The 24,807-nt window shown below is 37.4% G+C and overlaps 3 protein-coding genes and 2 long non-coding RNA genes across 7 annotated transcripts in view; 1 reads left to right on the top strand and 4 right to left on the bottom strand.

Moving 5' to 3' along the window:
• Nucleotides 1–1,017: 1,017 nt before the first annotated feature.
• On the bottom strand, nucleotides 1,018–15,020 carry LOC138136519 (phospholipase A2 inhibitor beta-like). 2 transcript variants are annotated; one of them, XM_069055738.1, is made up of 3 exons: nucleotides 12,878–15,020; nucleotides 1,332–1,440; nucleotides 1,018–1,271 (listed from the first exon to the last, which is right to left on the bottom strand). In XM_069055738.1, exon 1 carries the CDS (start codon nucleotides 14,083–14,085, stop codon nucleotides 12,988–12,990), a length of 1,098 nt encoding a protein of 365 aa, XP_068911839.1. In that variant the 5' UTR covers nucleotides 14,086–15,020; the 3' UTR covers nucleotides 1,018–1,271; nucleotides 1,332–1,440; nucleotides 12,878–12,987. The 2 variants fall into 2 exon arrangements, with proteins under 2 accessions (XP_068911839.1, XP_068911836.1); XM_069055735.1 differs by having other exon boundaries at nucleotides 1,326–1,440.
• LOC138136518 (uncharacterized) overlaps nucleotides 1,437–24,807 on the top strand; it is a 95,775-nt gene continuing 72,404 nt past the window's right edge. The window contains exon 1 of the mRNA XM_069055734.1: nucleotides 1,437–1,767. Within this exon, the coding sequence (XP_068911835.1) occupies nucleotides 1,754–1,767 (14 nt within the window). The 5' untranslated portion in view covers nucleotides 1,437–1,753. The remainder of the gene's footprint in view (nucleotides 1,768–24,807) is intronic.
• LOC138136965 (slit homolog 3 protein-like) lies at nucleotides 15,164–18,043 on the bottom strand. The gene is made up of 2 exons (XM_069056269.1): nucleotides 16,661–18,043; nucleotides 15,164–16,456 (listed from the first exon to the last, which is right to left on the bottom strand). The coding sequence occupies exons 1-2, from the start codon at nucleotides 17,722–17,724 to the stop codon at nucleotides 15,298–15,300; spliced, it is 2,223 nt and encodes a 740-aa protein (XP_068912370.1). The 5' UTR covers nucleotides 17,725–18,043; the 3' UTR covers nucleotides 15,164–15,297.
• On the bottom strand, nucleotides 18,682–21,624 carry LOC138136521 (uncharacterized). Of its 2 annotated transcripts, XR_011161318.1 has the most exons (8): nucleotides 21,509–21,624; nucleotides 21,307–21,456; nucleotides 20,366–21,250; nucleotides 20,175–20,315; nucleotides 19,604–20,128; nucleotides 19,414–19,557; nucleotides 19,144–19,353; nucleotides 18,682–19,089 (listed from the first exon to the last, which is right to left on the bottom strand). It is a non-coding gene; the product is annotated as an uncharacterized lncRNA (long non-coding RNA). The 2 variants fall into 2 exon arrangements; XR_011161317.1 differs by lacking the exon at nucleotides 18,682–19,089 and having other exon boundaries at nucleotides 19,098–19,353.
• On the bottom strand, nucleotides 23,902–24,520 carry LOC138136522 (uncharacterized). The gene is made up of 3 exons (XR_011161319.1): nucleotides 24,403–24,520; nucleotides 24,207–24,350; nucleotides 23,902–24,150 (listed from the first exon to the last, which is right to left on the bottom strand). It is a non-coding gene; the product is annotated as an uncharacterized lncRNA (long non-coding RNA).

Here is a 24,807-nt window from a genome sequence, read left to right on the forward strand (position 1 = left end):
TGACGGAATCTTGCTCCAAGAAATCTTCTTAATTTTTATGTTTAACATATTTCGCACAGCCAAAATTTCCACGTTGTTTACATATCACGTCTCTTTTGGAAACATTCCGAATAATGCTGCATATCGATTACGACCTGTTCACGCACTGCATGTGCGCAACTAAGTTCTGTTTATCGAGGCTGCCAAAACTTTTCCTTTCGCAAGGAGGAAGCAGTATAGTTAATTTGAAAACTTGTTCCAGTTGCAGTTTGACTCGCCTCAGTTTTATTAGTTTATGATAATGTCTCAACAAAATACCTGCTTCTCTGTATATTTCAAACTATTCAAAAGTTTTTTTTGTAAAAATAATTTAAAACTTCGGCGTCACTGGACGACCAAGCATCTTGAAAGTAAAATCTCCTAGATTTTAATTAGGAGGAGGAAAAAGGAACAACACAACAAAGTCATGACCTCAACAGTGATTGGAATCCCGGAACAAACAAAATGTAATAAAAAACTTGAATTCTCTCGAAAACAACTTGTTACAGATAAATCGTCTGAACAATATTTCTTATACGATCCACAACGAGAGGCAGAGTCTCTTTGATTGCGTGTGTGCACGTGTCTACTATATCGCTGAGCTGAACAGAGTATAGGTTCGACTCTTTCTACCCAACAACCCCTATAAACTGTATTGCAACGTTGCTATCGTATTGTTTACAATACGCATATATTTCTGGAAAAATATGTATAATCTACGTTGTTCCAAATCACACATGTAGTTAAAATTCTTTCAACTCCATTAGGATAAACTGACGCTTATCTATCTGTTCATAAAAATTGTAAACATACCTGCAGTGGGACTCCGTGTTGTAATGAACTGTCACAATCAATCATACGTCAAGATACGTTTTTTTTAATTTGCAATCTACAAATTGACTGGTAGGTGAAGACATTAATAAAAAAGTCAAAATGTTAGAAATGTCAAATAGAATAATTCCATTGCCAACCCACTTTGATTGTTTTTATTTTGAACAAACCGATACCAACTTGACAAGTGAAAATGTTCTTTGGTTGAGCCGAAGAACTGTCCGGGGCTTAATTGTTACGACGTCCGTTTAATCGTCGACACCTCCTCTCCGTGACCACGCATAATGGTATCACGGTCCACCACGTTGGTGGTTAATTCATTGCAGTTAACCAACAAATTGAACTGTCATTTCGTCCCGCGTGACGTCACCCAGTCCCATCACCACCTCCGGTCCCAAGAGTCGAAATTTCTTGTGGTAAGTCTGGACATTTCGATTAATTACAAAAACTGGTCAATGCATATAAACAAACATTACCTGTACCGTTAGCGTAGTCTGTGGCAGCAGCGGCCGGCGGCCAGAGCGAGACGCAGCCGCCTCCCTCCTTGCCGCCGACAAAGAGGGCCGATCCGGTGGTGGGAGTTGTTGATACCTGTAGAGTTCAGCAGAGTTACTCTAACAACTGCAAACGTCAGGTACAGAAGCGTCGCGGTCGGCCGGAAAGTGCGTGAGGAAAGTGTGTGTCTGTGCGTGTCGGCGGATGGGAAGGATCCGCAAGAAGTGATCGTGTGCCGCCGTCCAACGGGACTTGATCGTGCCAAATTGGCCAATTTTTAAAATCGACCGTCGTGCGTTTAAATCACCGACTTTTCGGGGCCCCAGTGTGGTAACGGTGAAAATGCAACCGACTTGAGGACACCCTCTTCGGCGAATCCACTACGTGAGGACAAGGCAAGGGTGGCGACATGTTTAAAGCAAGGTCAGTGCTTTACACCCTCATATTATCCACCCCCGGACACAAACCATTTGATATCTGTCATGTGACAAGTCGACTGTCAAGTGTCAACCAATTGTCAAATGTCAAAACCAGCCGGTGTTAATTATTATTTTATCTGTTTTTGCAATCTTGTACGGATATTATTAATGTGACAAGCGCAACTCTGCATAACTCAAGTAATGCCCATTGAAGACGTCAGCTTACATTGACTTGCAAATTTAATGGTCCATTCGGACGTCGAAAATATAAAAACTGTCATGTAAAACTGCAACTTTCATGGTGTCACTTTTATACGATTTTTATTTATTACGTAACCGCAGCTGTTTGGAATTCCAGGAAAAATTATGTCCGAGAGTTGTAAATTGATGCGACTTTATTTATTCGTTTTTTGACTTTTCCGATAATTGGACCGAGAGAATTTGTAATCGGTCGAACAGCTGCGACTTGCGACATTTTTCTCTCACGTGATGTCACCGTTGCGATTTATTTTCTACTTTTACTACCCCGTGAGAGTGAGAGTTTGCAAGCTTCGTCTTGGGAGTATCTGCTAATTACCGACGATTTTGTGAATAGTCAATTATTTTTAAGATTTCACATGCGTAGAGATTTCTTTCCAATAAATTACACAGGTTAATAGCCGCGGTAAAATGACCTCTGAAGAAGATTCTTTCTTACTATTACTCTCTTTCAAAAATCTCTAAGTACTACGATAATAACAACCAAGCAGGCGGGCGCTGACATTTGACAACAAACTGTCAACGGAAAAGTGAGGTTAACCCAACAACCACAATATTTTGTCTTCTTTCACGTTACGAAACTAGTTTTTCCCCGCCGAGTTTGTCACATTCTAAAAGTGAGCAATTGCTTGTTGACTTTGCAAATGGATTTTTTCTGTACTTTTTGCCAGACTTCAATTACGCCACTAATTGGCAAAATGACTGAAACTGCACCGACACAAGTGGAATAACGAGCGGGGCTCGAAGCTAATTCCCAGTTTTTCAATCTTTATTATTTCTGTAAACATAAAGATTTCACTCTCGGTGTTTCAACTGCAAAACGTCAACAAACCTCCTCTTCAGCACAATGCCAATAAAAGAGCTAAGCGGCTGTGGAAAGTTGCTCGTTTATGCATATTTTAGATATGTGGACGAATTTGTTTTGCACCAGATACGAGAGTGTGTTTGAGATATTCCGAGACCTAAGCAAATAGGCTGTTAAAAATGGATTATGTGCTTGAAGTACTGTGGTCATTGTTTGAACAGGTCTCAGAACAGCTAGCACATCAAGTTTGCTATGCGACAATAGTCAGCCAGGGTAGCGATTCATAACAATGCGAATATTGGATCTAAATTAAAGGCATAACTACAGGGGAATACAGACAATAGATAATCATTTCTGTTGGAGGTTTGGCTGCTTGAAATCAATATCTGTTGTTCACATTCGAACCACTTACATATTCGATTAAGACGTTTGGGATTATTTAGAACAAGAGGCATTCTATATATACGTAATTACATAAAGTGGTGCTTTCAGATAGGAAAAAATCAGTTAAACTTGTTTTCATTTTCTAAATGTTCTTTAGAGGCATTGGTGAAGAGCTCTTTGTGGTATTCCAATTTTTAAATTAAATTAGATGTGGAGTTTTTCAACGCTTCCGAGTCTGCATGTTGTGTTGCTCAAACAGTGCAATGAATTATTGAAAAAGGAAGCTTTGGGGACGAATGAAACACAAATTGAATGTGGAAATAAAATTGAAAGGAAATTAAAGATGTGACATTTACAGACAGATTTTGCTAGACCTTGAAGGTCAAATCGGGAAGGGAAAAGATAGAGAGATGAAGCTGAGAGACAGAAAGCACTTAAGTCAAAATGAATGAATGAATATCTAGTAACAAGAATGAAAGAGATTTGATGGTGGAGGTGTTGATAGAGCGAGAAAAAGGTGAATGTTGTTGGTGAAGTAAAAGAAAATTAGAAGGAGAAGAGTGAATGTGGACAATTTGGAGATGGGAATGTTGAAAAAGGACGAATAGCAAAAAGGGATCCGGGTCTGAGAAAGAGGACGAGAAAGGCAAGTGAAGAACAAATAAGAAAAGATTAATAGATTTTCTATTGTTCCGAATGAATGAAAAGTAATAGACTAAGAGCTGAACAAAATGAGTAGGTAGAAAACAACAAGGGCAGTGGATAAATAAAGAAATAAAAAAAAGACAAGTTTCCACAAAATTTAAGACTTCCAACCGTCTTCCACCAGTATTCAGCAGATCCTCTCATCCGGCTCGAAGGACCAGATGGAAGGAAACAAAAATAAATAGTTGCGAGATGTAGAAGTGGATCTCACTGTCTCTGAATAATAAGAATAAATGGAGGAATTCAAATCTTAATATAACAGGGAAGGAACTGTTGAAGGAAGTTCCAAAATGATTAAATGATGAAAGGACGAATTTTTCGTTTCTGTGTAGTAAAAGTGACAAATTGCGTTTTTAAAAACATTTTCTTGTGGTGTTTTTTCAAAAATATGTCCCACCAGGAAAATCAATTAACTAAAGAATGTCACAATTTATGAAATTCAGGTCTGCATTTCCTGTTGACTAGTTCACGTTATCATTTTTCTTTGATAGCAGCTATAATTGCAGTAACAATTACCTGCCAAAGAAAACTACACTTTCTGTCTTTCTTATAATATTCCAATTTAATGCAGAATAAAAAACTAAATCAGATAATTTGCACCTGTTATATACCTGTGATTGTAACACACTGTACGTACAATTGTATTTTTTTTTTTTTTGTATGAGGTACACAGCTCTTTGGTGAGATTCGCAGAAGCGACACACGATAATGTTGCATCCGAAAAACGTTAGTTGGTGCCACGCCACTCGGGCACCTTGGTGCCCACGCTGATTTTTCCATTCTATCGACATTCTGTATTTACAACTTTCGCAGAGATCAACTCAATAAAAGTGTAAAAAACCGACAAATAAAATAGTTTGGAGAAACATTTCTATAACATTCCCGACCAATTATCTTGAAGTGTTGACACTAGAAATGCTCCACGCTTGTCGGACGTCCAACGTTTTAATAAGAAGGTAACAAAGACGAGAATCCTGTTTGAAACATGTACTCTTTTATGTGTTTAAATAATAGAGACGCACACGACTTATCGTCGTCCGAGATAATGTGAGCGTTCACTTGCTGCAAACTAGTAAAAATTCAAATGTGGATACGACCGTGTTGAAAAATCGATGTTATGCAGTAATTGTAGTTTTATCACACTGACCTTCATTCCTCTCATAACAACAGTTAAAGCCGATAGTATTTTTGTCAGTAGAGTTAAAACAGGTGAATTTTTTAAATTATGCACTAAAAACAAACATTCACGGTCCATTTCGTTATTAAAAAACCTTTTGTGTTACCCTCGGTCGAGCCGGTTTCATAGTTTGGGAGCAAAACGCACGAATAATTGAACAGAAAAATTATGACTGTTTGAATTCGTCGACGACGGTTATATCAGCACTCTTCGAAGCGGGAATTGCCATTTTGAAGATTCGTATTCGTGGAAATAAACGTATAAAGACTCTTGCATACCGCGAGTTCATTTCCATAACCGTTTCAGTTGACCTCATTGACTTTGTAACTGTTATTTTCGTGATTATTTTTGATTTATTCCACGCGTTATACCCAGTGACAGTGTTATTAGATTATCCACGTTAAGGCGCCTATTAGCTACTTTCTGTCAGACAAGACACAAGGACAATGTAAAACGCTTTTTTGTAGTTTTTTTTAAATCTACTAGTTTCCTTTTTATTGTTTGGTTTTGTACCATGCAAATTGATAGTACCTACCATAATGTAAACAGGAGTAAATGTAAAAAATTAATGCGTAAGAGAAATATGAAAATGCGAAAAGTAGAGTAAGATAAAAATTCAGAAAGGGATTGACACACACAAGCAAATAAATGATGATCTAGAAGTAATGAAGATTGAATGATTGGAGATAGACCTTGATGTTTACAACCAACGGAAAATATTTTATAAGAGAACTTAACAAAGAAGAGACGAAAGCTTGAAGAAGTAGAGAAAGACTTCTTCTATGTAGAAGTTGTAGAAATAAGGGGGTGGAACAACAATGATAAAAAGTGTAGAACAATAGGCGGGGTGGAAAAGATTTTCTTTCGTAACTAGTTGGGAAAAGTGCCAACATGTTTGGGACACTTTCTTTTTTGGTCCAGGTGTACATTAGTAACAACCTATACGACAGAATAGATGACAGTCACCAAATAGCTCCAGAACTAGAACATCTCAATTTTTCTCCTCTCCAGTTGGTGCCAATAAGCCCAAAAAGCTTTATTTCTTCCTTTTTCTTCGTTTTCTTTGCGTTTCTTGATGAAAATAGACAACCTCGTTGGAAAAGGTGATTCAGATTTCAAACAACATCAGATCTAGAACACCATTCTGCGACATTACCAATACTTCTTACATTTGCATTCTTACTACGTACTAAAGGTTCCAAATCTGCTTCTGAATGAATAGATTTGACATCTCTATTCAGATGTTGTATATTTGATTGCTCTTCACTTTCATATTCATTTCATTGACACAAGATATCTTCCAATTTAGTTAAAAGCTCAGCTTTAGATAATAATCCACAAGAAGCTTAGAAAAAAATATTTCTAAAACAGAAATCTTTCAACTTTGGTGTTCTATCACCAGCGAAGAAATAACTGGTTTCTTTGTTGTGTATAATCTTCCGTCATGCTTTTACAAAGCAATTCAAGAATTTCCAGAGTATTATGTATATGTTCTACCTGATTCTTCTTCTCTCCATAGTTGTTTTAAGGATAATTCCAAGAAACTAGTATTGCACTGTTCAACGCTCATTGCATTTGACCTTTTGATTTGTATTAACTTCTGAAACGCAAGGAATTTAAGAAATTGGCACCTCCATGAACTAGCTCTATTGTTATTTTAATTTTTATCTTCTTGTAAAAATCATATTTATTTCCTTTCTTACCATGAGCTAGAGCTTTTCAAATTACAATATTTGTTGGCAGATTGTGAAACTTGAGCTCTACAGCTTTGTGAAAGCACACGTTGAACTATCATATAGTACTTGGTTCCTCGAGTGGGTACTCCGTATCTGTTTGCATTGGGGCTGGCATTAATACTTGTGATTCTAGCATCGTTTAGAAACACCGTTATACCAATTTAAATATGAAAAACTCTTTTGGCGTGTCTGTTCGTCGTTTCATGCATAATTCACCGATAAAGTGAGTTTTCACTTTCATTTGTTAGTATTTAAGTAGTAGTGTTGTCCTGTTTGCATGTATGCCAAGCTTTCGGGAGCACTTTCGTTCTCTTGAAAAACGCAAGTTATGCCACATCAAATGCGATTCAGACACGGTAATCTGGATTTTTCCCCTTGGCAAAATTGTGACGGATCATTAAACTTTTGAAACCTGGACGAGATCGAAAAGTCGTCGAATTCTTAATTGCCTATTATTTTATTGCCAGCTCCGAAACTAGTTTCGTGTAGCATTTCAAATTTGACATTTCTTTAGAGAGGCGCTAATAACGTAATCATCGCTAATAAACGTGGAGGTTCTCGACCGCGGTGCCGCCGTGAGGGACACCCTCCGTTTTCTGACGTGGGGACCAGTTCTGATTGTGTCTTAATATCGAATTAATTACGCGCAGACCGACCTGTCTCTGACTTTAAAAAAATCATAATCCGGTTATTTTAAAGGTCAGCCTTGTATGTGCCACTCCAAATCGTTTTTTCCGTGCCAGCTACAACAATGGAAGCAGAAATTTTCGGTAAATACTACACCCACCTTTTCTTTCGGCTCAAGGTCTCGTGGTTCCACTGGTTAATTGTTGTAGATCACTTTCTATCCTTCAGCGGGCATCACGTCCAGTCTATTCATTCACCAAACAGATACGGTCAATGTCGATCGACATTTTTTCGCATTTCTTGCCAAGGGAAGAATTTTATCAAACGAAATCCGTATTACGGCACCATTTAATTTAATTAAAACGCAATGAAGAAATTAGGAAACAGTTCTTTGTTGAATCTTCACAGCCAATGGTGTTGTTTCAAAACGTTTTGACTCTCGGTGTCTTTGTGATGTGGAAATCGATTGCAGTTAATGCAGCAGCACATTTTTCGAATAAAACCAAAAATAATTAGAACAAATGGAAATTTAGCGGTCGAGTTGGTTTACTTGGTTTGCAAAGAGCTGACCTGGTTTTTTGTGCTAAACACAAAACAAGAATTGATTTTAAATGTTTTTTTTGTTGGTGATGAAATTACGTTGTGATGAACTAAATGATCAAGGATGGTAGTTAAGTGGTTTATGGATTAAAAAAAGACACAAAAACTGGGAGAGAAGGTTCTTCAAAAAAGTGGAAAATAAGGCTTGATATTTCTTTGGTTGGAAGGAAGGAAAAATGAAAGTGAAATTTTAGAAAAACTGGTCTACGAGGCGTCCAACATAAATTGTAAACTGAGGGTGGTTGGTACGAAACAGTGGTATTAAAGAAGTAAAGAAGGTGGGAAGGAATGGAAGATTCATAGCAGTGAAAGGATGAGAGGTGAAAGGGTGTGCAAGAAAGTACTAAACAATGGATATGACGAACAAAACATAAAAGAGAATATAAGGGTAAACCTAAAAGAGTGTAAGAAAGGGTGAAGAAGATGGCGAAAACATCGGATAAATAAAGGAAACAAAATAAAAGAGAACACAGGAAAGGATTCTTGAACAATAATATCAAAATTCACATGAAAGAGTGTAGAAGAGTGAAATAGAGAAATAGTGAATAGGATAGAAAACAGGCGACAAATAGCAAAAGCAACATTTGAAAATAACAGATACAGGGTGTTAGTAAATGGCTGGGAATAAATTTCGGGGTGAATTCCTTATGAAAAATGTGGCTTAAAACCTAAATAAAGTTTTTCGTTAAAATGAGTAGTTTTCTCAAAAAAATAAAAAAATACATAAAAATAAATGTATTCTGACATATCCGTATTTTTTTTTGAAATACTGCGAAATAATGGTTTAAAGAAAAAAATTAAAGTTGAAAGTATGTAATTAAAAAAAAATAATTCAAAACTAATGCCATTTTAGGCAGACAAATGAACTAATTAGAGAAATTCTCCAACAGTGGACTACATTTTCTTTTTTTGAGAAAACTACTCATTTTAACAAAAAACTTTAATTTAGGTTTTAAGCCACATTTTTCGTAAGGAATTCACACTGAAATTTATTCCCAACCATTTACTAACACCCTGTATAAATAAAGAAGAAAAAAAAATATGAGAGAATGTTAGTCAAAATATTGAGAATAGAATGATGAATATTTGAAAAGAAACATAAACATTATAGTAAACGTATACACAAAGAATAGAAAAAATATTGAAAATACTAACACCCTGTATAAATAAAGAAGAAAAAAAAATGAGAGAATGTTAGTCAAAATATTGAGAATAGAATGATGAATATTTGAAAAGAAACATAAACATTATAGTAAACGTATACACAAAGAATACAAAAAATATAGAAAATACTAACACCCTGTATAAATAAAGAAAAAAAAAATGAGAGAATGTTAGTCAAAATATTGAGAATAGAATGATGAATATTTGAAAAGAAACATAAACATTATAGCAAACGTATACACAAAGAATACAAAAAATATAGAAAATACTAACACCCTGTATAAATACAGAAGAAAAAAAAAATATGAGAGAATGTTAGTCAAAATATTGAGAATAGAATGATGAATATTTGAAAAGAAACATAATCATTATACTTAGTAAACGTATACACAAAGAATACAAAAAATATAGAAAATACTAACACCCTGTATAAATAAAGAAGAAAAAAAAATATGAGAGAATGTTAGTCAAAATATTGAGAACAGAATGATGAATATTTGAAAAGAAACATAAACATTATAGTAAACGTATACACAAAGAATACAAAAAATATAGAAAATCCGAAAGAAAAAATTAATAGGATAGGAAAAAGATAAATAAAGAAGACAAAATCAAGAGAAAAAACGGTCAAAATATTCGATAATAGAATAAGGAATATTTGCAGTGGAATATAAGAGTTCTGGTAAAGTTGAACAAAAAATATTTCAAGAAAAAATCTTGAGGGAAAATTTTCTATAAAGCTATAAATTTACTTTAAAGAGAATACATTAAAAATTTCATTGGGAAGGAAAAGATGAATAGGATTGAAAGAAGAAGAAATGGAAAGTCAAAACAGAAAAGAAGGATGAGATAAAATAAAATTGTGTACCTACAAGAGAAATCATGTTTGAAGAAGAATTCCTACAGAACTGTATAAAAGACAATACATTAAAAAATCACATTTTGTGAAGGAAACAATGAATACGATAGAGAGAAAAAATAAAAGGAAAAGGAAAAAAAACGATTTAAAAATAAGAGATTATTAGGGAAATGTTGATAACTGAAGAAAGAATGTTTGAACAGAAACATAAAAATTCCGGTAAAGGAATGTAAAAGAGTATCTATAAAAAATTAGGTAAAAGAACAAATATGTATAAAAAAATTAGTAGTAGTTTTTTTTTAAATCTAATTTATTGACATTTACGTATTTTGAAATTGTTAGTGGTTTGATAAATTTTTAAAAAATCCTTGTCAACCGCGAAAATTAATGCAGACAAGAAACTTTTCTGCAGAAGAACCTGAAGAAATTACCGAGGGAGCAAATGCTGCGGTTCAATTCTGAAATTAACTTAATGAACATGTAAAAGTTCTTTCAATTTTCTATTTTTCTTTGATTCATAATGAAAACTGGAGATTTTTTTTTTTAATTATTTATCCAGATTTTTTTTTAATCAAAATTTGAACTTTTAAAATACTTTAATACGTTACACTTTAAAAATTTTAATATTGGTTTATTTTAACCATAGTTTATCTCGATATTACGATCCGCTCTGAACGATTTAAACTCTCATTGATACATTTCTCTCAAACTGACGTTTAAAAAATACCTTACCGACCATTTCCTTTCTAGATTCGTTGCCGTTTATTTAACTGTCACACGTTATTAATTTTTATGACTAGCTTATTTCAGATTAAAAAATAACCTGATAAATCGTGTTTAACGAGGCCGTTGTAAAATTGTTTTCGAAGACAAACAACGTCCATCCTGCGGTTTAACACACGATGCCATTATTAACTCTTCATTCCAATTGATTGGTCCGCCACAGTATTAGTATTCAGACCGGTAGCACCGTCGTAACCGTAAAACATATAATTTTTTATTTATTTATTATCACCTGATATCTTAACTTAAGCACTTTATTCCCATGCAAATGAACCCTAAAACATGATAACTCCACACATTTCCTGAAATATCTGCATGCTGTAAAGGGAAATTTCACAATTTTATTGCTGCGTTGGGTATAATACAGACATTTGCAGCTTCAAAAAACATCTCCGCATTTTAATAGCTCTCATGCCACGCCATTTCTTATCGCCAGTTGCTAATGTGAATTTTCTACACTTAATCGACGAGTGGAAAGTGCTACCACTTAAATCGCAAGTATTTATTGGGCGGGGTGCGCAGGAATACGCTGTGGTACCTCGCTTGCGTTTTTGACGGATGCGGTGCCAACGAACTGTGTTTTCAATCGATCGACTAATTAATCAGGATTAAACATGATCGGGCTTAACATGTTAAGCCGGGTGTGCATTAACGATGTCACTTAATCCCGTTTGTTTAGATTTCTAGTGAATTAATGCTCCCGTGAATATTATAATGCAACCAACAGTCGCTCTTTCTTATCCTTACGGTGCATTAATTTAGAAAATTAGTCGATAAATCAGCGGTCACCTACTTCGAACCGATATTTCGCAGGAAAGTGCCGTTTTTGTTGCGTCAGGCGAAAGTGGCAACTCCGCTCCTCGGGAGTTGCTGTCCGAAAATTTCACGCCGAATTTCTCGCCGTCCCACAAATTCATCGGCGAGCAAAACACTTGATGTGGTTTTATGCAACGTCACAGTCTGCGCGAACGGGACCCCGTGTTCGAAATTGTTGCCAAAACGGCAGAATGTGATAGGTTTTTGTCGTCGTTGAAAAAATTCCCTTTGTCCGGAGGAAGTCGATTGTTTCTTTGCAGACGGCCGAATTAATTACGATTTTGTTTCCATTTCAAACAGGAATTATTTGTTTGGCTTTTGTGTTCCATCCGAGACGGAAAATTTCTACGTTCTTGATGCCGAACACGATTCAATAAAAAACTTGGGGCGAACCTTTGCGCAACATAAATTTTAATCTCGTTCCAATTCGCCCGGAAATCTCATTAACGATGCGAGTAAGTAATATAAATCGCGAAATAAAGCAGATTTTCGGCTGGATAACGTCAGCGAACAATTTCACTTTAGAATTTAGAATATACTGTCCAGGGATGCGCCATGGTACCTGAGAACTAATACAATAGCGTACAGCCGAGCTATTCGTATTTATCTTCTGCCACTCAATTCTACCAACCGTTTCACCAAATGAATCAAAAAAAACTTCTGCTGTTTTGAAACTAATCCTGTTCCACGAATTAATACCAGTCTCAATTGAATAATTACAGTTAGTTATCGCTAATTGTGGCTCCGTCTAATGATGACATCATTTAGGTTAATAATTCACGTACATTTAGGTAGTTGCCGCTATCCATATCCTATAATACCTAGGTTTGTGCATTTAATGACCAGAAGAGATAATCGAAGCGGCTCAAAAAAATTGGAACATTTTGTAAGCATTATACAATCGCAAGAAAACTTCTATTTAGAATGCACTTTCACTGAGCGGCTCCTGTGCAAATTTAGATATCGTTGCATTTAATTAGCGGATTTGTTTTTCGATAATTAATTAAAACGTTTAATTAGCATCAGAAGGAGGAACGTTTTAAAAATAACTTTCCCGTTAAATTAGTTCCACTTAATCGCAAACATTTTTGCGCTCGTTACTGCTACGCAATGTTTAATTATGCGGGCAATTAAGAGGAAAACCTGCAAATGCGTTTTATGCTATTAGTTCATCGCAAATAGCGTGACCAAATCACTTACCTGCTTGCGTATACGTCTCTGCTAATTGTAATCATTCAAAAAAATAATTTATAGCTTGCGGTTTGGGACAAAACATTTATTCGGTTGTCACAAAAAAAATTTTGGCAACACTAGACTAAAAAATAGACAAACACGAATGCAAACAAGACTTGACTAGATCTGATCCCACTCGACGAACTGCGACATTTCTTCTTCACATTGTTGAAATTCTGCACTTCTGGTTTTTCGCTCCGCTGATACCATTCCATCCATGTCTTGACGCAGCCACAACTGATGGGATTGCTTCCGACATTGACCGTTTCCAATTCCGTCGTGTTGAAAATATCCGTCGAGAGGCACTCGATCAGGTTGTTGTGAACGTTGAGATGCGAGACTTTGGTCTTGCGGAAAGCCTCGAAGTAGAGCTGGGTTATTCGATTGTTGCTCAAGTCGAGAAGATCGATTCGTTCCGTGAAGTCGAACAGTCCGGGTTCCAGATAGGTCAAGAGGTTGTTCTGCAGGTTCAGCGAGAAAACCATTTTTATCCCTTCGAAGGCGAAGGGGTCGACGTGCTGGAGGCCGTTGTACCCCAGAGCGACGTTCCGCAAGATCACGTCGCGAGCAGGGTCCAGATGCCAGAGGAACTCGAAGGCGAGTCGAGGCAGCTCTTTGAGGTGGTTGTTGGTCATGGAGATGGACTCGAGGGGAGTGCCGCTGAACCAGTCACTCTGCCATTCCGAGATCTTGTTGTCGTCGATGAACAAATACGCCATTTGGAGGTTGTTGAAAGCGCTGTCCCCGATTGTTGAAATTCGGTTGTTGTCGAGGTACAACGTTTGGAACTTGAGGTTGGCGAAGATTCCGTTGGGAATTTCTTCCAGCAGGTTACCGCTCAGGTTGAGGTCTGTCAGCAAGGGTAGATTGCTGAAAGCTCCGGGTTTGATTTCTCTGAGCTTGGAGTTGGTCAAGTGCAGGTGCGTAACTTTGACCAAGTTGCTGATGGAGTTTTCGCCGAGTCTTGGAACGTTCTGGTTCTGGATCAGGATCTCACCGAACTCCCCCACGTGACTTCTTAAGGTGTTGTCCGAACGGATCGTCACGTTTTTCTGGAGCTGCGTGCCGCTGCGCCACGTCAAGATTACCGAAACGTTTTCAAACGTGGCGCTGCTCACCGGGTTGTAACAAATTAAGGCCGAGATGATTAACAGTCGAAGATTGGCTTTTGCCATGACAGTTCACTCTACACTTTCGTCGTCACGATTCGGAACATTTGACACGATCGGAAGGAAAGTATGAAATAGAGCTCGGTTTGGACCATTAGATTGATTTTTATTGCTCCGTGGGCCGACGCGGAATGAATCTGTGTCGAATTTATTTTTAGCAGAGTGTAAGAGGAACACTTATGCTTGCAGATTTCTTGGGTTTAAGCGACATCTGCGTTGGAATTTTCTAATTTGGGCGACGGTAAACTAGAACGTGTGCGAATTGGCTACAGTTACCAAAATTAAGTCATTCTTGCACCTGATGCACTAGCAGGGTTGTCAAACTAGAGAATTAATAGTTGCTTTTCGAGGATTTATTTTGGGCTTGGATCTTGGATCTAGCTACAAGAGACTTTTGGAGAAGTACAGCTTTGTGAAGAAACTAGAAACATTTTCAGACCTGCTGATAAAGAATGTAAGACCCTCAAGAAGTAGATTTTTTGGGAAATAATTGCTGAAGAGATGGAACAAATAAGATACAGTGGTAAACATGTACTGCGTTATAACAAATGGATTCCCGCTCTCTGATTTCTTTACGTTTTGCAATAACACATCTTGGAGAATTAATTGTTGCTTTTCGAGGATTTATTTTGGGCTTGGATCTTGGATCTAGCTACAAGAGACTTTTGGAGAAGTACAGCTTTGTGAAGAAACCAGAAACATTTCCAAACATGCTGATAAAGAATGTAAGACCCTCGAGAAGTAGATTTTTTGGGAAATAAGTGCTGAAGAGATGGAACAAATAAGATACAGTTGTAAACACGTACCGGGTCATGACCAATGGATTCCCGCTCTCTGATTTCTTTACGTTTTGCGATAAAAATGTACATCTTGGAGGATTTGACCTCCAGCTCGCGCCAAAAGGATAAACAAAGATAAAAACGACAAACAATTTTAATGTGGTGAATGAACACAACAGAGAGGTCACTGGCTTTGATATCGGAGGATATGTAAGTTGGAGAGAAAAAAATTTCGATTCGAGACCAGCAGGTGGGACACAAATATGCAGAGCATATGCTAAGTGTGGTGTGTGAAAGATGCGTACTTTTATACAAAGAATTCAGTTTAATTAGCCTGGTTTAGCGAGCAATTTAACAAACTTAACAATTACAATGGTTCCGGACTGGTTTAAAGAAAACTAATTTTAATGTGGTGTATTTGAACCGTGCAAGCACAAAATTATCGGACGCAATTTTTCTCCGCGTTGTCCAAGTTGACGACATTTTGTTTCATCTCCAACTCCTTCCAAGTTGTCACGCACTTGCAACTCACAGGGTTTTCCTCCATCTCCAACTGGTACAACCCGGTTTGGTTGACGATTTCCAAAGGAAAACATTTCAGTTGGTTGTTCCTCAACCTGACGTAGGTTAATTTCGTATTGTTGAAGAGCGAAGCGTCGATTTCCCTGATGTTGTTGTTGCTCAATTCGAAGTTGTTGATGTACTTGATTGTGCGAAAGACACCAAGTGGTAGCTCCTCGATTTGATTATTTTGCAAGTTCAGGTACGACAACTCGTCGATGTCCTCGAACGCATCCGGATGAATCTCTTTCACTCGATTGTTGTTGAGAACCAAGTACCAAATGGATCTGCGTTGGGTGTTTTTCAACAAGAACCCAAACATGCTTTTTGGGAGCTTCTCCATTAGGTTGTGCGCCATGGAGACCGAGTTGAGGGGTGTTCCATCGAACCACTCCCTCTTCCAAATCGCTATTTTGTTGTTGTCGATGAAGAGATGTTGCAATGTGGGTAGGTTGTTGAACGCTTTGTCGCCCAACGTGGCGATTCTGTTGTTCTCCAAGTGCAGCCACTCCAGCTCGACCAAATTGCTGAACACTTCGTCGCGGATTTCCTCCAATAAGTTACCACTCAAATTGAGGAATTTCAGCGATGGTAAATTGTGAAACGCTCCAGCATGCATCTCTTTTACACCACTTCCGGTGATAACGATCTCGCTGATGTTCGGTAAATTCGAAACTGAGTCCCTCGTCAACACTGGAATCTTCTGGTCTTTGATGTGGACAACAGACAGCGGCTGGTTGTTGACGTATTCGACAAGGGTATCATCATGGCGAATTCGAATCGTTTTGACGGGTGCTGTACCGTCTACGTACAAGACGGTCCATCGAGTTGTCAATGCTACTGTCACATTTTCGAATGTTGCACAACTCACCAGGACACTCAAATTTGTAACGAGAAATGTCGCGACAAGGAGCTGAGAAAGAGATGTTGCCATGGCCACACTTTGCAGGCAACTGTTTGAACAACAACAACGAGAATCTGGGATTCTCTGAAGACGACGATTGACCTTGACTGACAAGTTAAAAATAAAGTTGTTTCTTTGTTAATTACTGATGTGATTTCATTGTGCTTGCGCTGTAATGTGACACCTGTCAAAACATGTTTAGAGCAAAATTTTGTTTCCACAGATGTGTGACATAAAAATAATTCCTAGGATTTTGCAACGAGTAGGCAAAGAAGGTTGAATTAATTTATTTACTGAAACACTTTTTACAATTTGGAACACAAATTGGACAGTTCAGTTCTTTTGGACACAGTTGCGTTCTAAATTTTCCATATTGTAGACAACCAACGCGTTGTTTTGCATCTGGAAGTGTTTCCACATCTGGACACATCCGCAAGTCAGGGGATTACCGTCGAGGAAAATGAAATTGATCCTTGACACGTCGAAGACATTCGTAGGGAAGCAACTCAGCGTGTTGTTGATCAAGATCAACTGATTGACAGTGATGTCGTCGAAAATTCTCTCCACGTTTGCGATCCTGTTGTCGCTGAAATCCAAAGTGTTGATCTGCTTGACGGATTTGAAGAGATTCGGCGACAACTCTCCCAGATAGTTGTCGGCAAAACTGAGATACATGAAGCCGTTGATGTGGGTGAAAGCGTCGGGGTGGATTTTTTTGAGGCGATTTTTCGAAAAGTCTATGTGCCAAGCCAGCAGAGGGACGTTCACTTTTTTGAACATCCACCCGAAAGCAAACGCGTTTGCTGGGAGTACTTCCAAGAGGTTGTTTGAGAGGTAGATGGAGTTGACAGGAGTACCGACGAACCAGTCGCTGTTCCACTTGGAAATCTTGTTGTTGTTCAAAGACAAAGTTGTGAGGGTCATGTTGTTGAATGCGGCGTTGCCGATTGTCACGATTTTGTTGTTGTTCAAGTAGACACTCCTCACCCTCAGATTGGTAAACACTCCATCTTCGATTGTTTCGATCAGGTTGCTGTCCAAATTGATGGAATCCAATTTCGGGACGTTCTGGAACGCTCCAGGTTCGACTCGTTTGACTCGGCATGAAATTATAGAGACGTGAATGATGTTGGGCAAGTTACCAACTGAGTTTTCTTTGAGGAAGGGAACGCGTTCGTTCTGAATTGTCACGATTTCGAGCGGTTGAAGATTGACATACTCGCCGAGAGTGTTGGACGATTGAATCAACACGACGTCTATTGGTGGTCTTCCGTAGACGTAGAGTTTCGTAAGTTCTGTGGTTAACGACACTGTCACATTTTCAAAAACTGCACTGTCAACAGAAGTGAAGCAAGCGAGACTAGCTAGTGTAAGAAAAATGACGGAATTGTAGTTTGCCATCGTGCCAAATTGTCAACTAACAAAGATTTGGTTTTTGTGTGGAAGTTAGTCTTGACCCAGAGGTGACCTTTTGTTATCTGTTTGTACAAAACATTGTTTTGTCTGTAATGAGGGTGAAGAATTAAGTTTAGCGAGATATCTAATTACGTTATGCTTATTTGGGTCAAGACATAATTGATAACATTAGAAATCGATTTAGATTGTGCCGTGGAGTGTTATCATGGTCTATAAATACCCTGACTTGTGGGTAGGTTTTTCCAAAACAAATACGAATGATAATGGAGTTGTTTATCAATAAGGTAGTCTTCACCAAATTACTTCCGTGATTCAGAAGTGACACACTTGTTGTCCGAAGACTTGACAACGACGTAAAATTGCTCCTTCCAGACTAGCAGCTTTTTGACACAGTGACACGTGAAGGCGTTATCTTCGACATATAAATAATAAATTTGATTTGCACTCAAAAAATTGTTTGGTAAACAACTTAAACTGTTATTTCCCAATCTTAAGTGATTTATTTTTAAACCTGTGAACGCACCAGTTAAGTCACTAATTTTATTATTCGTCACATCTAAAGTGTTTATTTCTGATCCTGATCGAAAAACATTTGATGGCAACACTTCTATCAGATTGTTTTGGAAATTGACAACACCCAGATGGTTCAAACCGTTGAAAGCTTGCCCATCAATTCTTTGTAGTTTGTTGTTGCTCAAGTTAATGACGTCAATTCTATCCCCAAATCTGCGAAGATATTTGAAAGCGTAAGCCGGTAACTCTTGTACCAAATTGTCTGCCATCTGGATCGACTTTAAGGGGTTTCCGGCAAACCATTTACTACTCCACATCGAGATTTTGTTGTGATTCAGAAACAAGAATCTCAAGTTCATGTCGTTGAAAGCTCTGTCGCCCAGTCTAGCTATTTGGTTGTTCTGCAAGCTCAAGGAACGCACCTGAAGATTAGTGAAAACTCCGTTTTCTATTTCCACTAAACTGTTCCCACTCAGATTAAGTTGTTGGAGTTTTGGCAAGTCGTGGAAAGTTCCGGGTTCAATTCTTCGTACTCCACTCGCCACGATATTGATTTCTTCGATTTTGGACATGTTCGAAATGGAATTTTTTCGTAGTACGGGAACATTTTCTTCTACTATTACGATAACTTCGAACGATTGGGGGTTGACGTAAGGAGCAAGCGAGTTGGCAGATCTGACGTAAACGGAAAAGAATGTACGGAGATATTCTGGGGAGCGTGACACCAGGACGAGGGACACATTTTCGAATGTAGCACAGTTTCCACTGTCACAGATTAGTGTCAGAGCAACAAGGATTAAATGGAGGACTCTCGTCACCATGATGCATTTTTCGCTACTGTGGACGAAGGTTTAGCGGGGATTATATTCGGTACGATAACCTTTGACTTACAAGAGTGTCGAAACTCACAAATCAAAATGTAAAATTACGCAGTTTGATATATATCTTCATTGCAGTAGTCTTGAGTACAAGCTGAACACCAGGTTACGTTAGAACTTGAACCCATTGTTTTGGTTAAATAATCACAGATGGTTAAATTATCCTCAAATTTATTCCAACATCCTCTGTAGATCCCGCTGTCGCTTTCGTTTGGTGGATGTACTAGAAAATTTAGGATATTTGGTGATGTGTAGATAAGAAAGAAAATATGTAAGGTGTTACCTTCGAGGTAAACAGAATAGCAGAAAGTAATCGTCTCCTCTGAAAATTCTTCACAATTTACTATCGGGACGTTATCTTGAACAGGATCGGTGCAGTTTTCTTGTGCCAATGGATAACAGTAATAACACCTCAGGTCCATTTGAACTATTTAAAAAATTAGACTCAGATGGCATATTTTCAAAGTACTCGCCCAGAGACAAGAAACTGAAGAACAAACAAATTTGGAGCTTCTTCATTATGAAATACAAATATGTAACTGCTTGGTTTGATCAAATGAATGATGTGCTGCTGTGATTGTCACTTTACTCGCTATCTTATCTAATCAACATTTCTGCCCAGTCGGTGATTCCTATTTAATACTGAGGAGAACAAGCAATATTATTTAGTATACGAGTGTGTCAGTTGATAAGGAATAGTAATCATAAATGGAATTTTTTTCCAAAGAATATCCAACAAGGATTAAGTCCAGGACTTTCGATACTGCTAATTTAGTAAGATAACGTTTACAAATGAAAGTGTCTGAATTTACAAATCAAAATCTACAATTACGCATTTTGATATTGATCCACATTGCATTTGTCTTCGACGCAAGTTTCACACCAGGTTACGTTGCCAGTTGCCGACAATGCCAGTGTTAAATAATCACATTCGTTATCATCATTTTCATACTTTATCATACACCCTCTGTAAATGCCGCTATTGGTAGCCGTGTTTGCTAGAAAATCGAGTGAATTTTAAAAGAAACTGAAAAGGAGCATTACCATCGACATAAACAGAAAAACAGTAAGATAGCATGTCTGCAAGTCGTGGACAATATACTTCCGTGGCGTTGTCTCGAACAGGATCGGTGCAACTTCCTTGCGATGCTGGATTGCAGTCATAACAAATCATGTTCATGTGAACTGCAATTGAAAAAATTTAGATTGAGATGGCATATTTGCAAAATACTAACCCAGTGACAACAAACTGAAGAACAAACAGATTTGAAACTTGTTCATCTTTCTAAGAGAAGATTTGTGTTTGGTGGTCAGCCACGCCAAGGATGTGCCACTGTGATTACTAGAACGATTTATTTTGTCTAATTCACGGAGGGATTGAGCTGTGACAGTGCGATAACGAGCAACGCGTCGATTACAATGTGGTGTCAAGTGCTTTGTCAGTAATCGGTGATGGCGAGAAGTTGTTTCTAAGGAAAGATCTAGACAACCAAGAGGACTGCAAAAAGTCATGGTGCCTGTGTGGCGTGGCGTCAACTAACATCTTTCGAATGTTGACGATCAGTGAAGGCGTGGTCGTTGACGGTCTTTCCAACTGATTATTTGTCCAGTTTTGTTGCCTCTGTCCATCTCATTCGGGTAACATTTAACTGTTAGCATCAGACGAAAACGATGTTCATGAGAAATTTAGAGCTCATGCAGGTTAACAATACAAATGCCCAAGATTTATGGATTTGTGATATAACCATTTTTGTGCAAATTCTTCAACATGTTTTTGACGTACCACATCGAATCTTTTTCCATATTTTTCAATGAAACAGAATTTTTATTGTTTTTGTTTTTCGAAAGGTTCTAATAAGACAAATGGGAGTATACATACAAGATAATATGTACTACATATTTACTGAAATATAGAAATTTCTGAGTAGAACGACAGTTCTAAAAGTCAGCTAGAAATTATGGTAAGTTATCATTACAATCGTCTGTACCGCATCTGGTACACCAAGTGACGTTGCCAATTGATTTGTAGTAAATTTCCATGTAATCACATACAGCTACATTCATATTTTCGGTTAGATAACATCCTCTGTAGAAACCGCCCAAATACGCAGTTTCTAGACCTGGTAAAAACGTTTGAAAAGTGAAATCTTTCATTTTTATCAAAAAAATTATTTACCTGGTTGTACATACAGCGAATAACAAGATGGTCCCCAACCATCCATTCTGGTCTCGTTGCAATCTATTTCAGGGTAAATCTGTGTGCGTGGATCGATGCAATTTCCCTCGTCTGTCGGTCCACAAGAGTAACATTTTATGTTTTTTTTAACTGCATTGTTCAACAATTAAATTTGGGCGATGAAGTTTTGCGACATACAAACCAGAATAAGCTACAGAGAGGATGCAAAGAATCAAGAATTTTTCGTAATTCTTCATTCTGAAGTTGTTTGTTTGGTGATTACAAAAGCACTACTCCATTACTCAGGAGTAACGTTACTTAAATATACCCCATTTAATCTAATTCAATCAAAAGATAATAATTGTTTGTTTTTGTGGAAAAACCATAAAAACCTCTTGACAAATTGAAGGTGTGCTAAAAATATGTAGTTACAAATTACCATTGCAATAGTACAAATTAGGAGATTTGTCATTTTATAAAGTCTCATTCTGGAAGAGTTATTACGAAAGATTTTTCCGGAAGGAGTTGTATGAATGAAAGAAAAATTAATTTCCTTAGATATTAACAACAAAATAGAAGTATACCGAGTGATTCAGATTGGTATTCGCGCCCCTATATCTTTTTTATTTTAAGAAAAAAGTATAGCAAACCATATATATTTGTAAATTGCTTATGAAACTACAATAGATGACGTTGTCAAATCTTCTCTACGGTGTTTAAAATTGAACATCCTAAGTGGATGAAAAATGTACTTGCCCCATTCAGTTAAATACATGGCATTTTATCTGATCCGATCACGAGGTAAAAATTGTTTGTTAATGTGGAAAAACTACAAACCTCTTGACAAATCAAAATTGTGCCAAAAATATTCCATGTTTTCTGATCCGATCGCTAGATAAAAATTGTTAGTTAATGTTGAAAAACCACAAACCTCTCGACTAATCGAAACTGTACCAAAAATAGTTACACATTTCCATTGCAAAAGTACAGATTTTATGAGTTTCGTGCTTTTCATGATATCGACCCTATACTTGGTTGGAGAAAAATAGTATGTGTCATTGGGACTAAAAGTGGCTTTTTTTGACTTGCAATTACCTATTGCAGTAACTTGGCTACGCTATGCAAACAAATTGCTCGTCAAAAAAAGTACATACCACTTTTAATCCTAATAATACAGTCTACAGTATGTTTCAAAACATTTCTGGTCAAGTAGGCTATGAAAAACAAAAGCATTAAAAACGTATGGCTTAACTTGAATAATTCCGGCCTAAGTGTGATTATCACAATTGTTTTGAACGAATTGTCGATAACATGACAATTCAGGAAAAGCTTGAGAACGGTTCTTTTCCTACGATTTTACGAGAACTGGCATTGGCGCCAACATTTGACATTGCTATCCATTGTTCTATCCCGCCAGAGGCACCGTTCGTCTTCGTCGTATACGTAACGGATTAATGTTAGGTTATGTACCCAGGGCAATAAATAAATCCGCGCAATTAGCGTAAACAAGTAATGTAATAACAATAAATAAATAAACAACAATTAACAATAATGTATTTAAATTACTCTAGAGCAAGTGTTGAAAATAGTAGTCTTGAGCTGCGATTCACATTTTAACAAGCCTCTTCATGTTCTCAAAAACACGGACCAATGTCTCAGGCGTAAGTCGCTCGAATTCTTCCCTAATTCTGAGTCTCAATTGCCTGGACAGGTTCCTTGGAAACGGCGTTTTTTAAACGAGGAAGCAGAGCCAGAGATCTTGATTGATCAACCTATCGTCAAAAAATTGCCCCCGTGCTGTATGGACTGTAACCCTGTCTTGTTGAAAATACTCATAAGCCAATTCATCATCGCAGAAAACATGAAAAATGTTCCAGTACGAACGATTCTTTGACATGTTGACACTGATAGCTCAGTCTGCTGCAACAGTTGCCTGAGAGATAATTGGGGTTCGTCTTCCATTCTTCCTTGGACAGTCTCAATATTTTCCTCAGTACGAACTTTGGGCTTCCGCTGAACACTGCCACTTTCTCTAAATGTGTGACCATTGCGAAAATCAGATTTGAGTCTGGTGGTCAGCCACGCCAACGAAATGGCACAACGATTACTAGCACATTTTATTTTGTTTAATTCACGGAGGGATTAATTTCTAACAGTGACGATACCGACCTGTGCATCGATTGGCGATTACAATAAGGTGTGAAATGCTTTGTGATGGGGAGAAGTTGCTTCCAAAGAAAGATCTAGACAACCGAGGGGATTGTAAAAAGTCATGGTGCCTGTGTGGCGCGCCGTTAACTAATGTCTTTCGGATATTGACGCTGTATGAATGCGTGTCAGTGGTTGACGATCTTTCGTACTGATTATTTTTCCGATTTTGCTGCCTCTGTCCATCTCGCTGGTTTAACATTTAACATAACGATGTTCATGAGAAATTTAGAGGTCATGGAGGTCGACAATAAGAAATGTTCAAGGATTATAAATTTGAGATATAACCAAATACGTATCACTTTAAGACTTTTTCTATGTTTTTCAGTCGAACTGAATTTTGATTGTTTTTTGTTTTTTGAAAAGTTCTAATAAGGCAAATGGGAGTATACATGTAAGATAAGAATATTTACTGAAACATACAGAAATGGCTGAGTAGAACGACAGTTCTAAAATCAGCTACAAATTATGGTAAATCAGAATTACAATAGTCTCTAGCGCATGGAGCACACCAAGTGATGTTGCCAACTGGGGTGTAGTATTCATCTAGGTAAGTACATATAGGTTTGTGCGGCTTATCGTACACATAACATCCTCTGTAGAAACCACTCGTATAGTTGTAACGACTTTCTGGATCTGGGAAAAACGTTTGAAAAGTGAAATAATTCATTTTTACGAACAGAAGAATTTACCAACTTGTGCATACACCGAGTAACAACTCGACCACCAACCCTCCGTCGCGTTGCAATCATGTTCAGGGTAAATATGTGAGAGTGGATCAATGCAATTTCCCTCGTCTGTTGGGTCACAAACGTAACATTTCATGCTGTCTAGAACTGCATTGTTCGACAATTAAATTTGCGTGGTGAATTTTTACGACATACAAACCAGAATAAGCCACAGAGAAGATGCAAAGAAACAAGAATATTTCGTAATTCTTCATTTTGAAGTTGTTTGTTTGGTGATTACAAAAACACTACTCCATCACTCAGGAGTAACGTTACTTAAATATACCCCATTTAATCTAATTCAATCAAAAGATAATAATTGTTTGTTATTGTGAAAAACCATAAACCTCTTGATAAATTGAAGGTGTGCTAAAAATATGTAGTTACAAATTACCATTGCAATAGTACAAATTAGGAGATTTGTCATTTTATAAAGTCTCATTCTGGAAGAGATATTACGAAAGATTTTTCCGGAAGGAGTTGTATGAATGAAAGAAAAAATAATTTCCTTGGATATTAACAACAAAATAGAAGTATGCCGGGTGATTCAGATTGGTATTCGCGC

This window comes from Tenebrio molitor, chromosome 8, assembly GCF_963966145.1.
Source record: "Tenebrio molitor chromosome 8, icTenMoli1.1, whole genome shotgun sequence".
NCBI classification, from domain to species: domain Eukaryota; kingdom Metazoa; phylum Arthropoda; class Insecta; order Coleoptera; family Tenebrionidae; genus Tenebrio; species Tenebrio molitor.

Bases quoted from the DNA above. Each gene is read 5' to 3' on its own strand.
- LOC138136519 (XM_069055738.1), bottom strand. From the start codon at position 14,085: ATGGCAAAAGCCAATCTTCGACTGTTAATCATCTCGGCCTTAATTTGT.
- LOC138136965 (XM_069056269.1), bottom strand. From the start codon at position 17,724: ATGGCAAACTACAATTCCGTCATTTTTCTTACACTAGCTAGTCTCGCT. The intron at 16,457-16,660 runs CTGAACTGTCCA...TAATTAACAAAG, and splicing joins CGCAACTGTGTCCAAAAGAA to AAACAACTTTATTTTTAACT.